This window comes from Artibeus jamaicensis, unplaced genomic scaffold, assembly GCF_021234435.1.
Source record: "Artibeus jamaicensis isolate MK-2021 breed Jamaican fruit bat unplaced genomic scaffold, CSHL_Jam_final scaffold_537, whole genome shotgun sequence".
NCBI lineage: Eukaryota > Metazoa > Chordata > Mammalia > Chiroptera > Phyllostomidae > Artibeus > Artibeus jamaicensis.
Window position 1 is genome coordinate 2,740,098 of NW_026522047.1, and position 16,898 is coordinate 2,756,995.

At 52.5% G+C, this 16,898-nt stretch overlaps 1 protein-coding gene across 1 annotated transcript in view; it reads right to left on the reverse strand.

Moving 5' to 3' along the window:
- LOC119037689 (bifunctional heparan sulfate N-deacetylase/N-sulfotransferase 4-like) overlaps positions 1-16,898 on the reverse strand; it is an 85,475-nt gene that overhangs the window by 36,271 nt on the left and 32,306 nt on the right. The window contains exon 3 of the mRNA XM_037129982.2: positions 10,398-10,552. Coding sequence (XP_036985877.2) covers positions 10,398-10,552 — 155 coding nt within the window. The remainder of the gene's footprint in view (positions 1-10,397; positions 10,553-16,898) is intronic.

Genomic DNA, 16,898 nt, shown 5'->3' on the forward strand with positions numbered 1-16,898 from the left:
GGCCCCCAGGGTTAGGGGAGCGCAGTGAGGGGGGCCACGGCCTCTGCGGAGGGGACGCTGACCTCTGTGCCACGTGGGGAACAGAAACGCGAGTCGTCTCATCTTCCCGCAGCTCAGGGCCCACAAAGCTGATGGCGGGACAGGCGCGGTGCTCGCTGTGGGCACGTGTGTGTGGCTGAGACGGATTCTGGGTTTCGAACAGAGAGAGTTGGGGGGAGACGGAATGGAACGTGGCCCTTGCTGAGACAGAGGCAGAAAAACCATAGAAAAAAGTGCCCCGAGTCCCAAATAGGAGACATGGAAGAGCCTGGTGTGCGTGTGTGAGTATAAATGTGTATATGAGTGTGTGTATGTATGAGTGTATGTGTGTGTGTCACTACATGCATGTGGCGGTGTGTATGTTAGCGTAACTGTGTATGCGTGCGACTGCATGTGCATGAGTGTTACATGTATGACGGTGTGTGTGACGAGGAACTCGGGCGGAGAAGTGAAAACCACGAGGCTCTGGCTGCTCACCCACACGCGGAGTCAATCGATCCGAGCGGCGTGGGCGGGACGCCTTCTGAACCCCGTCCTGCCCCGTCCTCTGGGGAGAAGGCCTAGCGACAGGGGCCAGGATGTCGCAGGAGCAGGTGGTGTGGTGGGAAGCTGCTGCCGAGGGCGGTGCGAGGGTGGGAGGGGGCCCTGCGCTGGGCGGGGGCGGCCGCGTGAGCGCGAGGCACCCCCCTTCCCCGGGTTCGGACCTGCGCAACTCACTTTGTTGTTACAAAATGCACACTCATGTGAGATGCTTGGGTGAAAACCAGTCAAATCTGGGGCAACGGGTAAATTTAAAACACAAATATGAAAAAAATGCCAAAGATTGGGTTTATATTGCAAGGCCCGTGCTTTAGACCTGCAATTTTCTAATTTTTGTGTCTTTATAGTTCTCCCTTTAAATGCTTCTCGACTTTATGAGGGCTTCTTGCAGGACTGAAATCCCTTCCGCTGAGGTTGTAAATGACAACGCACAGTAGTACATGGGAGCTGATGGAGTCCATGAGGAGAACAGTGGTGACCGAAGATCCCTTCGCAGTTTCTATCACACGGCGGCGTCTGGCACAACCAACGAGCCGCGGCGAGGGGGTCCCTCAGCTGCCGCGCCCCAGGCCCGTCCACGCGCAGCTCCCGGGACGGCCTGGGCCCCCCTCACGCCACCACCCCCCCTGTTCAGGGACTGACCCTCATTGTCCAGCCTCGCTGCTTTCTAACGTCCGTCCCAAGAAGTGACTCTGCAGAGACCAGGTAACGAGAACAACCCTAGGAAATGAGCTTTGGGCTCCTGCTGGGCGCAGGGGACAGTTCAGTCCCTCAGGTCCTGGCACCAGCCAAAGAGTCACCCTTCTCCCAGGAGCTGTGACTGCAGGACAAGGCGAGGCCAGAAGGCCCAGGAACAAAGCCACACGGAAGGCACCGGAGGGGGCAGCCACGCCTGTCCCTGACACCTCAACGAGGCCAGGAGGCCCCGGAGTTGTCACAAAGCTCCCGAGTGTCATCGGGGAGCCAGCACACGGCCGTCTGGGGGTGCGGACCGGCCTTGGCTGCTCGGACCCCGATTTACAGGAAAGGGAGAGACGGTGTGTTCAGCTCTCAGGGCCCTTTCAGGTGACTGTCAGGGAGGTTTTGCCATAGCGCGTCCCCGTGGGAAAACAGCAGTGTGCGAACCCTGAGAGTCTTCACTAATGGCCTTGTTAACCCATCTCCGCCCTCAGTGCCTGGGGCGTTTATCTGCAGCACACACCCCGAGTGCGTGGTTTTCTCTGTCTTCCACTTCCCCTGTTCATGGAATAAAGCCCTGGCATAGGTCGGAGCGGTGGGTGTGTGTGCGTGTGCACGTGTGTGTGCGTGTGTGTGCATGTGTGTGTGTGGTCCGAGAGGGTGGGGGGTCCTTCGTGACGCTGGCTCAAGTGCCCTGTACTGGAGAGTCGCCCGCGATCACACAGAGGACAGTTCGGATTCACCGATTTAAACGCACCCTCTGCAGCCGCAGATTTGCACAAACGACGACTTTCCCTGGGCAGCGGAATCGTTTCTAATATTAACTTTGAGTCCAGCTGAGATTTCCCTTAAGAGTCGTTTTCCCCCTTAATGTCAGCCAAGCACATTTGGCAGAAAAGTATCTTAAGTCCTCAGGGTGGGCACGAGTCCCCCCCTGGTTGGCAGCCCGGTCCCCCATATACTGGCTGCTATGACATTTTGTCCTTTGGGGACATCTGGGCCTAAGACTTAAAATAATTCATATCTGTGACTGTTTTTAATTTTGTGGAACCTTCACTACCTTATGAAATAGATTCAATTTCATCAAACGAAATGTAATCTTAGGTTAATAAATTGTGCCTACATGTTAAAAAAAACAAATTATGCTCACACACATCACTGCCTACAAAGATGATTCAATTACTAGCCTTTTCTGTGGACAAGCTGACGTGTTTCAAACAACGATCACACCAAAACATTATATTCCCACCTTGTCATCGGCGTGTTAAAGGGGCATCACATTTGGGAACCAAAGAATCAGTACAGATCTCGTCCGAAACGACTTCCCTTCGAGCACAATCCGCCTCCTACATCGTTAACCAGCGCTGACCTGCTTGGGGACAATTTCTCATGTTTTCAAACTGCCTGAGTCACCACAGGCAAGGCTGCAGGGAGCCCAAGTGTCCGCCCTGAGGAGGGGACCATGGAACAAAGCAGTGACACTCAGGATGGCCAAGTAGGGGAGACGCACAAGCTGAAAGCATCTTTCAAATAGAAAAATGCAAGAGAGAAAAGAAGAGAAAAAGGAAAATGTGGTCACTGGCACATTCATGGATTGTCCAATTTGACAGTGTATGTTTAGTGTAGTAGGGGTTAAATTTGAAAAATCTTTAAAATCTTGGCTCTGGACTATTTCACAGTCATTTAATAATTAAAAACAAGTTTGGTCATTGAAGCCATGAAATTAAAATCCGCCTGCGAAAGCTCATTATGCTGTTATTGACCACTCCAAGGATCTACTCACAGAACTGCTATCTAATAATTGGTTGATAAATAGGCAGAAAGGCTCGCTATCGACCCTCCTTAAGGAGTGGGGCCGTCTCGTTCAGGGTATTCCGTGTCAACACGCCTTTTGTGGGCTGCAGATTGCAGACGATGGGGCAGTGCAGACACAGGCAAAACTCGAAGCGGCTTAAGGGAATCTGCAGTGGGAAACCACGGGTTCCAGCTGTGCGCCAGAAACACAAACGTGCAGACGGAGCAGAGCATCGGAAAGGGCCTGTTTGCCTTGAGTGACGGTGAGTCTCGGGGACAGCGGCGGGTCCCGACGTCCGAGGGCCAGGAGTGAGCCTTGGGGCCCCCCAATCTGGTTTTATGATGAGTCCCGGCCAAGTGCGTAAGCTGCGCAGGAAACAGAAGCAAAGGCCCCGGGCAGAGGGTGGGTCCGTGTGTCCGTCCACCTTCCCTGGAGGTCCCATGTGTGGCGTAGGCTTTCCTCTCATTGGCCAGAACTGAGTTAAGTGCCCCAACCTAGAATAAGAGCTGAGAAATCAGCCCTTCGGCTAGACTCTTCGACTCCACGAGAAAACTCTGGACTCATTCTGAAGCAAACGTGAAAATGGACGTGGTAGTCCCCCCATCTCCTTGTGGGGCATGTTCTAAGACCCCCAGTGGATGCCTGACCCCGTGGGTAGCACCAAGCCCTTTGGGTACAATCAGCGACCACATTCAGGTTGAGTTAGGAATGGACAGAGGACTGCGAGGCAAATGTGATGTCTTGTATCTGCTCCAACATGCATGTCAAATATGCAAAGAGTCATTTGTTGGTTTTGTCATTGTCATCATCCTGTTATTTTGAAGGGAATGCTCATATACTTCTTGAAGAAATATGGTGAAAATTATGGCAGCCATAATGAGCGGTGGTGGTGGTGATAACGAGGATGATAATGGTGGCGATGATGGTGATGATAGTGATGGTGGTGGTGGTGGCGATGATGGTGGTGGTGGTGGTGGTGATGATGGTGGTGGTGGTGATGATGGTGGTGGTGAAGATGGTAATAAGTGCTTTTTGAAATATCACACGCCAGCACTTTGCCCAGCATCAGACACACAGATGTAGCTGCACATCTCATGTTCTCCTCAGAAAAATGTACGTGGTGGGAGCTCCTATCATCCCCATTTTACGTATGTGAAAATTAAAGCTCAGCAACTTTAAGTCAGTGACAAAGGCAGCCCATGTAGTAACTGGCGAAGATGAAATCTGAGCCCAGACAGATCTGAGGCCAAACACAGGCGCTGGGCGCTGGGCGCTGGGGGCCAACCCAAGTCTCAGAGGCCAAATCGCTCAGGCCTGGTGCTGTTCAGAGGAACCTGGCTTTTCCTTTTGGATTTTGAGCGCAGTTCATTGTTCTGCGTTATACAAAGAAAACTTACTATTTAAAGGAAATGTTTATTTGCCTTAAAGCAAGTAAATGAAACACAACGGCTCTGAGCCATTTTTAGCTCATCTCTGGGGAACCTCGGCTGGGACTGGCACTGTCAGCTCCGGAGAAGGACCGGAGCTCCTCTGGCTAATCTGACAAGGTAACTTGGGTGCCCAGAAGCTATAAAGCAGAAAGGACGTCTTTCAAGGCTTCACACTTCACCAGAAATAACGGCCTCGGCACGCAGAGCGGACAGGTGCGAGTCTCAGCAGACTCGTAGCAGTGCGCTTTAAGTGGAACCAATAGTTCATTTCCTTCCGTGTGGCTGCCGAATATTAAAGTGCACTTTGCAGGTGGTATTCTGTCCTCTGAGGTTAGACATGGTCAGCAGTAAAACGGCTACTTGGTGGAAGGAAGCTGCTACAGATAAAATGGAAGTTTGGGGTGGGGCTGTGATTTGCTCCCTGCCAGGGTAATCTGGGCCGAGGGGCTTTTCCGTGCGAGGGGGCGCCTTCCGCCTGCCTGCTGGGACAGGGTTGGCACATCCAGGCCTCAGCACGATGCAATGTGAGGCAAGAAAAGTCATTTCTCTCTAAACTCATTGCTGAGCAGTATGACTATTAATAGCTAGCGGAACACCCATCCTCGTTTGCAGGCAAAAAGGTCACCCTGCTCTTCATGCTGCCGGTCTGGAGAGAGCAGGAGCTGAGAGCTGGGAGACGGCTTGCATGAGCCGGCTGGGGCGGGTGGTGCACAATTCCTCGTCCTGCCAGAGGCCCCGTGCGCTGTCAGTGAGAAATCGAAGTATTTTCACTTGTCACACGAAACACTGATCACGACACCATTTACATGCTCCAATTCCCCGTGTTGACCTTTTAGGTTTTCTGCTACATCCACTCTCGCACAGACAGGTCTGTGCCACCTGCAATCTGGTTAACAAAGGGCATCGTGAAAAAAGGGCCCCGAGGAGGAGGCGGCAGTGACCTTGGGGAGACATGCCAGCTGTCCCAGAGACCTTGGGCTCTTGCCAGGGGTGCGGCACGATACCATCCAGGAGCACCCAGCTGGGCCACCCGACACCGGGCCTGGGGTCTCTCTGTGACCACACACAAATGGCCTGCCCAGCAGCCGACGGCTGTCACCGTCCCATTGGAAATGAGCCCAAGCAGCTCACTCTAGCAGATGCCGAGGGCCACGCAGAGCACAGGACTTTGGGAACCCAGGGGCCTCGGCGGCCCTCTAGTCTGACGGCTTTGTCTGCGCGAAGCGGGAGTCGCCTGCCAGGTTCAGACCGCACTGCAGCGGCCCCACGAGGACGCCCGCAGTCCTGGAAAATCGGAAGAAGCAAACAACAGAACTTGGCAATTCTAGGGTCACAGTTTAGGAGCAAAGGTCCAGCAGACCCGGGGACCCAGCGAGGGTCCAGGTCCCGCAGCCCTGTCACCTGCACTAACATCGGAAGCCTCCGGTCCTGGTGCAAACGTGACATGATGCTTCATGTGCCTTTTCTCATTTAAGAGCAGTTCGCTCCGAGAAAGCTGCTCTCTGCAAGGGGGGAGCATTAGGTCACCCAAACCCTGAAACTTTTCGGTGACAGATAGAGGTCGAAGGTCGAGTCTCCAGGTGCACAGCCCTGATCACCTGAACAAAACCCAAGGGCATGAACAGCGGGTGCAAAGGGTGGCGACAGACGTCACTGTCACAGGGGAGGAAGGTGGTGATGGGTGGCTTGTGTCTGTGAACAGCACGGTCAAACAATACAGGAGAAATGTTGGATGCTCAACTCCAAGGGCAAAGGTGGTTGACAGACATGAGAGAGGACTGTCCTGACCCCGTGGACACTTGGACGTGCTGTTCTGAGTGCCACCTGCGAGCCCAGGTCCAGAGCACAGTCACGTGACGGCTCAGGGGACGCGCGTCCAGTGTGCTGCTGTCACCCCCACCTGCCGCGGTGCCTCCTCCTCACGGGCTCCTGGCCGCAGAACGAAACGGGGACGTGCCGTTCTCTACACACTCGCGGAAACTCCATCTCGCTGTCTTCCAAGGAAATGCCGTTAACTCTCCATTTCGTCATTTAGTGCTTCTTTCAAATCTAAAAGCCCTTTTTGCAGACCCTGCTTTGGGAATTGAACTACTGACAGAAAAAATACACACAACAGACTGAACAACTTCTCCACAAAACCACAGTGGGTTTCAATCTGAAAGTCCAGCCCGGAAACGGTGGCTCTCAGCGGCGACCTTGAGCAGCTGCAGCTGCATTTCCACCGCAGGGCGGAGCCCTGACGCCAGGTGGCCACTCGGGCGCAGAGAGTCGGGTGAAGGGGTTACACGGGTCGAAGTGGATAAAATGCAGCAAAACAGAAGTGGTCCCACCCACAGGGCACGAGAACAGGGGAACCTCCTCTGAGGAAGAAGAGAGAAAGGCAGCGCGTCCTCCCCACGGGCCCCTCCTTCTCCGTCCCAGAGAGGACACGGGTGAGTGGACACGAGATGAGGCCACTGAGCCGCTCGTTAGCCTGCAGTGCTGTGGTTCCCAGGGGCGTGTGCGGTGGGGGGCGTGGGGGGCTGGCAAGTGCTCCTCCAAGTTCGGGGACCCAGAGCCTGGGTGGAGCCGGCTCAGCAGTGATTTGTGGGAAGAGGGGGCCCTTGGGGTCTAAACCAGAGTCACCGAACCAGGAGAAGGAGCAGAACACAAGAGTGGTGACAGAGGGGACGGCAGCGGTCACCAAGGACACCAAGGATCACCTGGGTCCCGAGAGATGGTGATTCATAAGAAAGATGCGTGTTTCCTGCCCTCGGGTCACACACGCATGTTCCCCGTGTGGACAAAGGCGAGGCTCTGAACATCGTAACTGCAGAAGGGCAATGTGGCTTCAGTGGGTGTGTCTAATGGGCTTCACCTCAGTTGCAGTAGTTTGACTATGCAACTTATCATACTTGTTAAATAAAACATATTTATAGGTTTCCAACTAGCTCCTGGCCACACTGACTTCATGGTGTAATTGTTCTGGGTGGACCTGAAACAGCCTTCAGCCTCCATTACAAAGCAATTACCGGGGTCCCCCAGTGCTGGGCAGGGCCTTCGGAAGAAGTTACCCAAACGGGTGGAATCGACCGTCATGAAGAACCTACCTGCACGCAAAGCAAGGCTTTAGTGTGGGAATGCGGTGGGAGGTTTTGGCCAATGAGAAACAGTTTATTTTCAAAGTAGCCGCACTGAGAGAATTCAGCAACTTACTCAAGGCAAGTTTATTTTCGGGAAATGGAGTATTTACTTCATTTTACAATGTTCCGAAGCAGCACAAAATTGGTTTAGACATTCCCTGAGAGTAAGTACATATGAATATTCTTATCAACTCATTTTCAGAAATATTGGGCTTTTTAAAGCAAGGCAAAACTGCATACGCATCGAGATTTAGATAGAGCATATTTGGTTAAGAAACCAATTACGATGAATTAAGCCATTATGATGAACTGAGTAAGTAGGTTTCTGAGAGCTCAGCAGTGGGCACTACTCCAAGCAAAGCACTCGTATCCTCAACACAGTCTTAGCCGGTAGTCATACTACTCTCGTTTTACAGGTGGGGAGACCGAGGCCCGGAGAGGCTGTCATATACTTGTTAAAGATGGAGCAGTTGTGGGTGGAAGTCAGGATTCGAACCCTGGAGCCACAGTGCGGCGTTCACGATCGGAACTGCCGGCTCACGATCACACTGCAGTGAAGAGCCCACGCGCAGATGTGACACAGGCCGGGGCTCGGAGACCGAGTGGGTGCGCCATTCGCGTCCACACAGGCGCAACTTCACAATCCAGGCCTCAGGTGGCCCTGGCTCTGTGCCTGCAACGTGCTTCGAGACGCACTGATGCCCGACAGCGCCCCCACCCAGCTCGGCGCAAAGACCGCTCCAAAAATGGCTCCTGTGAGTGAGGACGCCGCCCCGCAGCGGGGCTTTGCTAGCTCGGCCCTGACCGCCTGCCCCCCGGGTGCAAACCTGCGGACGTGCGTCCGAGCGTCCTTCTGGGACAGTTTTCCCTTCCGCAGACTGCTGAAGGGAACAACGTGGCAGCATCGCAGTAACGCGCATCTTTGAACGCCCGAATACGAACTGCATACACCCATGATCATTTCTCAGTCATTTAAAAAGGAAAATAAACACACAGAATAGAACCTTCTCAGCTCAAGCCTGACGCAGCGTGTACAGCAGGCCGGCGTGGCCCCTGGGACGTGGATCGCACCCCCAGTCTGGAGCAGGGGGTTGCCGCCCTCGCAGCACTCACGGGAGATGGCAACACAAACGGAGCCCCTTCAAAACGGAGCCAGAGTGTTGTCCCAGAGGGACTGCAGGGTAGCCCCACGCCTCAAATCTCTATGGTTAAAGGAGGGAAATAACCTTGCACGGGGCAAAAGCAGCCTTGCGTCCCAAAGAATTTTGCAAAGAATAAGAAAGCAGATCTCGTGACTACAGGACTGATCACTGCGGACCCTGAGAAAGAAGGTACCCACTAAGAAGGGCTAACTGGGCCTCAGTGAAAAAACAGAGCCCCGCAGCTGTCTCCGCACTGGGGCCAGCGTCACACGGCACAACTGGGAGCAACCATCACAGTGTTCCCACCCTTGGAGCAGCCCTTACAGAGGAGCTCCTGGAATCCTGTTTCAACCAATGGGACTGAGGCTTTCCCTGTCCAATTGAAGCTCTGCAGCCCTAACCCTCATCGGCACCTACATTGACCAACCACAGCAGATCTATTCTGACCAATCAGGACAGTGCGTTTGGGACCAATCAAACTGTGAGGACTTAGAGTCCTCATCCTCATTTGCATTAGGGTGGACCAATAAGGGATCAGGGATGGGGACCTTAGTCCATATAAGCCAGCTCCCCCGGGGCCATGGGAGTGTACTCTTCACCCCACGGAAAATTGGAGGTTGTGTTTCCGTGGCTGAGAACGAACACTGATCCTTTCTGAGCCGAGTGGAGCAGATCAGCCAAGCCAGAGCAGAGTACAGTGGGGCAGAGCCATGCAGCACAGAACACACCGGGAAGTAGAGCGGAGCGGAGCTGTCCGCTTGGGGCGGGGCCTGGCCCCAGGGAGGCCTCATACCATGCTGTAGTCCGAGTGAAGTGGCTGACACGGGACAGCTGCCGCCTCCACCGCACCCCAAGTTGGGGCTTCCTGTTGGTGTTGAACTGGTCTCTTGAACCACTGGTTGACAGTAGCAGACTGAAAGTGACTGCCAAAAATTGAGTGCTGGACGCGGAGTTCGCACCACTTTGTTAGCTCACTGTACTGGTGTAACTTCTCTTCCCCTTCCTAGTAGACACACTTTGCCTTTGTCTCCTAATTCGAGTCCTATTTAGACTTGTGCCTGAATCAGAGCTTCCTGTATAACTGTTCTCAGACCTCAAATAAATGCTTGTTGTCTCTCACTCTGGTCCTTTCTTTTTAGGTTCACACACATCATTGACACTCCTTGGGAATCCAAGCTCTTGGGCTCTGACCAGGAACCTACTGAGTCAGACTCCGGAGTGTCTGGGTCTGCTGGGTGGAAGGGAATGCGCTAAGCTCCTGGACCCTGGTCCGGATCCATGGGTCTCCGACCCCTTCGCCTACCCAGTCAGTCATCATGTGACAAGGCTTTTGGGAAGCTGACTATAACGCATGCGCCGGGGATCCACTGGAGAAAGTGCCACTGTTCTTCGCAGATGCAAGAATAACCCTTCCATGGTGGTGGGGGAGGGGGCCTTCTGACAATGGTCTACTTTTAAAAATGCATTTGGTGTCACGCTGTGGCCCAGTACACGCACAGGTCTGAAACCAAAGAACACAACGTGTGCCTCTCGCACACGGGATACGCTCACCACTGTTTCCTCTTCTATTTCTACTGGATTCAACCCAATTCTGCCGCCTCCCAGTCATCGCGCCTCGCGCCTCCCGGCTGAACAGGCCTGCAGCGCTCACCTGTGCGAACTCCCTGTTGAGCGTCATCTGCTCCACCAGGGAGGACTCGTTGTGGAAGAGGTGAGGCTGCATGTGACTCCACATGTGCGGGAACCACCAGAACTCGTCCACCCACCGGAGCAGGAGGTCGTCGCCCTCGTCCTCCTCCGCGGTCCCTGAAAAACAGGAAGTCACAGCAGCTTCAGCGAAGACTCCTTATCAGCTTAAAGGCTACATTTGTCAGGTTTCTGTCCTTCTGACCACTGACCCATCAATCCAATTCTGTGGTGTTATAATGAAAAGAACGACCCTCATTTAAGTTGCACAGAGGCCATAGGGTCGCGCTTGGGCGGGGCGGGGCGCCCCGGAGGAGCGGGGAGTGGCTGGTTCAGGGCTCAGGGAAAGCAGGTTGGATCACTACCGCTGAGTGCATTCGCTGCCCGAGGGTGGGTGCAAACAGCGAACTTTGTGTTAGACTGTTTTTGTTTTAAACTCATCAAATAATAATTCGCTCCCTTATTGCTGTAAGTCTAAAATTCAGCTTCAAATTTAATGGATGGGGTTAGTGGGTCATGTTTTTGCTTACAAAAGTAATATATGCTATTGAAGAAATGCGGAGAGCGCAGACTAGTGATGCGAAAAGCTCGAAAATAAAAGCAAAGCAAAACAAAAACAGAGACTGACTTGCAGAACAAACCAGTGGAAACATTTTGGTATCTTTAAAATCCTTTTCCACGTATTTTTTAAAAGAATCTCACCCTGTATAAACGCGTTTGTGTCTTTACGTTTTTAACTTAGAGCATCATTATTTCCCATTTTGATAAAAATAGTTCATAAGATGTAAACAATGAATCTCTCAGCACATTAGAAACATGATTTGAGAATTGAACACTAATGTTAACTTCTCATTCTCTGTTAGGAAAATTTGTTAACAGTGCCCAATGCAGAGAAAAAACTAGCTGTCACAGCCAAGTGAAGACAGTAACAGCGCTAAGAGAATTCACTAAGTGCAGCTATTCAAGAATATTTTGACTATGAAATTATTGCAGTGCCTGTACAATTGTACAACGTCCAGTTCAACTTGAAAATGTTCTGAATCAATAACGTGAGCATCGATCCCTGTTTAGCCCCTGGATACTTAACTGAGTGAAGCAAAATGAGTCCCGGCTTACGGTGTGAGGTGTATTTATTTGGCTTATTTATTCATTTATTTTTTTTTTACAGGGGCCTGCTTGATTTTATATTCTTTAAATTAAGCAAATAAATGTGAAGGATATTTTTAGAGGAGTCTTCTCCCGCCATGAAGCGTTCATGGATCACGCACTGTCAAATGCTGTGACTGGAGAAAGTAAGTCTCTGGTGCCGATCTGCTCTGGGGTCAGAGGGCCTCCTTCTGCCACCTGCCCGAACCTGCAATCTGAGACAAGTGATCTCCGCAAGTCTGCGTTTCCTGGTCTGAAAGTGGGGATGTAAATGCCTCTGTCCAGAGTCCTTATGGAGAGCCACCGAGATCAATTTAATGAAGCACTGTGTACTGTGACTTACGGAGTAGGCACTCAGAAATATGAGGAGCTCTCTCTTCTTAATGACGTCTAGTAGTTTATACCTGCAATGTTCTATGTGTACATATTTTAAAAAACTCTTCAGGATGTCCCCTGCCTGGATCACTCGTTTCTGGCCACCAGGGATCCGACCCCTTCGCTCTCGCTGCACGGCCGCTGCTCCTGGAGCAGGGAGTGGGGAGCAATGCTATTCAGTCTGCAGGGCGGGGACCATCGTTGCTTCGACGTCTGCTCCGAACCCGCCACCTCCTGTGTGCGCCGTACCAGGGCGTGTGCTGCTCCCCGATATGGCCCCCGGCCCCCAGTTCCAGGAGGGGGTGAGGCCCCAGGCTCCGAGTCTGAGCACCCTGACTACCAGAACGGGGGGGGGTGCTGCTGTGCAAAGAGGAAAGAGGCTCGGGAGGGGGTGCGGTCCCACAGACAGGACGGGCGGCAGAGTCCTTAACTTGGGTTAACTTTCTCTAACATCTCAATGCTGCAGACTTACAATCCATTGACTTCTGATAATCTATTAATAGCAGCTGTTGAAACCCAAGTGAAGAGACGTTTATCACTCCCCCAGGTTGGTTTTCAGCATAGACTGTGTTTGCTATAGACTGTGTGTTTCTCACGGCCACAGTGTAGCCGAGCAAGGCGGAGGTTAGAGAGTCACCTGTCACATGTGGTGAGTGACTGGGGACTCTGCCACCGCCCACTGCGCTCGGGTCTGGACTGTTGGAGGGGTGTCTCGCCCTCCGCACTCCCGATGGCTGCCAGGGTCCGGAGGGGCCCGGGGCTGCACAGAGAGGCCGTTTGGCAGACTGTTGAGATGAGCAGAAGCCACGGCACGTAACACCTGAGGACTGTTATCCTGGACGTCGTGTGCGTTTATCACCGCTGCCCACAGGGCGGGAGGGGCGGCTAGAACCTCTCCTTGCACTGGGTGGGCTGACTTCTCAGCAGCGACCCCTCGCCCATCCAGGTCACGCAGCTCACAGCCTCGGGGACAGCTGCTGACACCCGGAACAGCTGGGTGGCAGATCAAGTGCTGGAGGCCACTGTGGCACTTGACAGGCAAAAGTAGAATTTCAAATGCTATCAGATCCAACTAAATATAGATATAAATTTTCATTCACAGTAAACATTTCTCTGCACATAATCTGCATTTAAGTTACAGGCGAGAGCACAAGCCGCGGTTTGCTCAGGCGCATCTCCGACTTGGGTTCCAGGCCGTGGTGGCCCAGCTGGGCCGCCCTTCGAACCTGACCCACATTCAAGTTCACATCGTCACTAGTCGGAAATGTAGTGCTTTCGTGCTACAAAGGTTTTTTGCATTTAAAGGCTTTTGTACTCATTTAAAGGTTTTTTCTTTTACTTTTCTGATTCCCAGAAAATATAAAGTATTTCAATTCAGAAGTAAAATATTGGAGAACTCATTTCTTTGTTACCACTTTTGGAGGATCTGTGTTATAATAGTATATTTCTGCAAGTTCTTTAAGTCTGCCAAAGTAAGAGTAATTTTGGCAAGACCTGGGCTCTAGATTAATTCCCGAAAGGCACCATTGTAACATCAAAATGAGGTACATAAAATCCAGTCTGTGCCTTATCCTGTAGGTGCACGCACCCACCTTATCCTTGCTAATTATGTAGGAGTGTTGTAATTCCTAAATGATAAGCCAGGTTCCACACAGCTGGATACAGGAGAAACCAATTTCAAATATTATACTAAATAAAAAGAGCTGCATTGTGATAAAAGTTGATTAAAAGCTAGCTATATTTTCAAAATTAGAACATAGAGACATAGACCTGTGACTTGTTCACTGTTTGCTTTCTTGATAATATTTGACTGATACACAAAAATATTTTTAAAAGCAGCCATGACAGACACTTTCTTAGCACCTACAGCTACTACGCGCTGCTCTGGAGGAAGACACGGGGTCGCTGGGCCCACGTGGAGACGCAGACCGGAGGCCCAGAGAGGCCACGTTACTGCTCGCACAGCTTGTGAAACATCATAGCCTGCTCTGAGCTGAAGTCATCTGCTTCCTACACCTGGTCTTAGAGCCAACGTCCCCCAGGGGGCGTCCAGCCTGGGCCCGTGGTGGGCTGCACCCGCCTCAGGATTGGCCCGCCTCAGTGCGGCCCAACACAGAATTGCAGATGTACTTAGAACGTTATGAGAGTTTTTTGCAATTATGTGTCACAGTGTATTTCACGTGTGGCCCAAAGATGTGGGAATGCGAGACACCCCTGCCTCTGGACAGCGAAAACAAAGAGAAGGAACGTAACTCTGACTTTTTACTTTCGCATCTGAAAGTTAATCGCTCTCTATAAACAGTCTCTTTCTGTAAAACGAACTCTAATGGGAAAGACCACGATTCACCCAATTTGCGAACAGTATTCTCGAAGGGAGCGTATTGCTAATGGGGAAGAACAGCAGCGAATGCCTGCGGAAACCATGTCCTGCGAGAAACGCCCGCAGCCCCTCCCCGGGGGCCTCTGTGCACCGTGAGGTCTCCAATTCCAACGGAGCCACCACTGCGCAGTCCCAGTCCAGGTTCAAATACTTCCAGACCAAAATACTTTTCTCCAAGCCCCACACTTATATTGTTATCTTTCTCTTTTTAATCAATGGCATGTCCCCGCTCCTTCGGTTTGGCACCCACAAGTGACTGGCTTTCGGGAAGGCGCAGCGCCGCGTCAGTCTGGGGGGGGGAGTGCTCCCAGCATGCGAAGCACAGCGGGGCCAACGGAAAGGCTGCCTGGGACATACGGACGAGGGGCCGTGCGAGGGGGCGGCATCCATCCTCGTCACACCGGGCTGCGGGATGAGACATCTTCCAGGCTACGAGGCCCATCACTCAGCAGCGCCCGGAGGCAGCAGAGACGGTCCTGTGACACGGCCACCTCCTCAGGGTTACCCGCACGGCCCAGTTACAGCTCCTCTGGGGGAAGAGGCTGGGTGGGGAGGAGGGGGAGGAGGGGGAGGAGCGTGGCCTCTGCCCTGGGCGGCGCCCGTATCTCCCTGCACCCCGGTGAAGTCACCTGAACTCTGTACACTAGACCTCGGCACCCTGGAAATATGTTCCGTTGCGGATGCATTTCATGAACTGGACAATCAGTTAAAGTTTGCTGCTTATGGGGAGGAAATGCAACTGCCAGGACTTCCAAATTCATACGTATCATGACTGACTAATGTCATCACCACAGCATGATAGACTAGAGCCAACACCCCCCAGGGGGCGTCCAGCCTGGGCCCGTGGGCTGCACCCCCCTCAGGATGGCTATTCAATGCGGCCCAACACAGAACTGTAGATGTACTTAGAACGTTATGAGAGTTTTTCCAGTGTTCTGTTAGGTTAATGCCAACATGAAGAGTTGATGAGTCGGTTTAAGAGACACAGTGAAAACGTCGTGTTTCGTATCTTCCTCGAATAACTGTCCCTGTGGTGGTAACTCGTGAGCTGCTGGTTTCCCAGCCGACGTGAGCTGTGTGTACATTTGGGGCTATCAAGAACCTGGAGGACGAGCAGTGACCTCCGTCACACAGACCCCGGGACCTCCGGCAGGTTTCCCAGCCTGAGGGTGAAAAGCAAATGAAAACCGCTCTTATCCAGACATCTTCCGCCTGGCAGTGGCTCTCCCTGCCCTGTCCAGCTGTTTAGACGAAAGAGTGCTGTTCGTGGACACACTGCAGAGAATCCCGCGTTTTTGTCACAAGCGAGCAGATGCAGACTGTAGAGTTAGGTGCACTCTGACTTCAGGTCAGAGCTTCTCAGGCCTGGACTCGTGTTTGAGGGGCTCTGTGGGAGATTGGGGAAACCGGCTCTTTTTCCCCAGTGCCAAGCAGGGGTCGCTCTGCCTGGGCGGACACAGTGACCCAAAGTTCGGCAAAAACGCCCTTTTAAAAGAGCATTGTATGTGCGATCATTTGATTTATCACCTGGTCGAAATACTAATTTTCCTCCCATCACTTTAAACAGATTTACATGCTTCAAAGCAGGAGGGAAAAAGCATTACAGAAAGGCCAGTAAGACATCACTGCTTCAACAATCTAATAAATCAGGCCGAGCCTCTTCGGAAAAACACTGTAAAGCCTCTTTAGGTAAATGAGCTGCATTTAGGGTAATTAAAGGCTCCTTTGCACGAGATCTCTTTAATTCGTCAACAGATGCATGGCACGCAGAGATAACTCCAGGGACCGTGCTCCCTGAGACGCTGCGGGCAGAGTCCTGGGCGAAGCACCGCCGGCCTGCGATGCAGAGAGGGCGGGCCACACCTGGAGCTGCGCCCCGGCAGGCTGCCCACGCTGTGTTGTTATGAGGAGGGGGTCACTGTTATGCAGGGCTTCCTTATACTCCTGCTGGCATGTTAATGCTGATACTCAGAAAATTAGAACCGGTTTCTGGAGGGGAGGATGGGTGACGGAGAGAAACCTTGGGACCTAGAGTCCTGTGTGGGCACCAGGCACGTTCTGAGGCTCTGGAGCAGCCGAGACTTAGAAGTTCGGCTGCAGTCGGGTGGGACTGGGAGGAAGTGCAGGCCTCACTGTGCTGGGCTGAATGCAATTCTCGGCCACACGGCGGGCGATGGTGCTGGGCAAGTGTCCCGGAAGGGAGGGTAGACCAGGAAGGACGACCTCTCCCATCTATTAAAGTTCACTGAGGCCACACCGTTCCTGTCCCATGAACGAATATTTCCCAAGGGAAAATGATGTCTACAAAACCGTCTGTTAGGTCGTCTAGCTGACAATTTAAAAACAGTGTCCTTTATCATTATTCTTATGTCATCATCGCCACTGTCACTATACCTTCTCCTGAGACCCGAGATGCACAGTCACCCTGGCTCAGTGGTCACGGTTCTTCTACGACCTGGAGGAGCCCGTCCTCGGATTGTGGGCTTGGCTGCTCAGAGAGTGTGCCCTCATGTCCCCTGCAGTCACTCTGGGTGTCCTGCTCGCCTACTGGTGGCCCATGCAAAA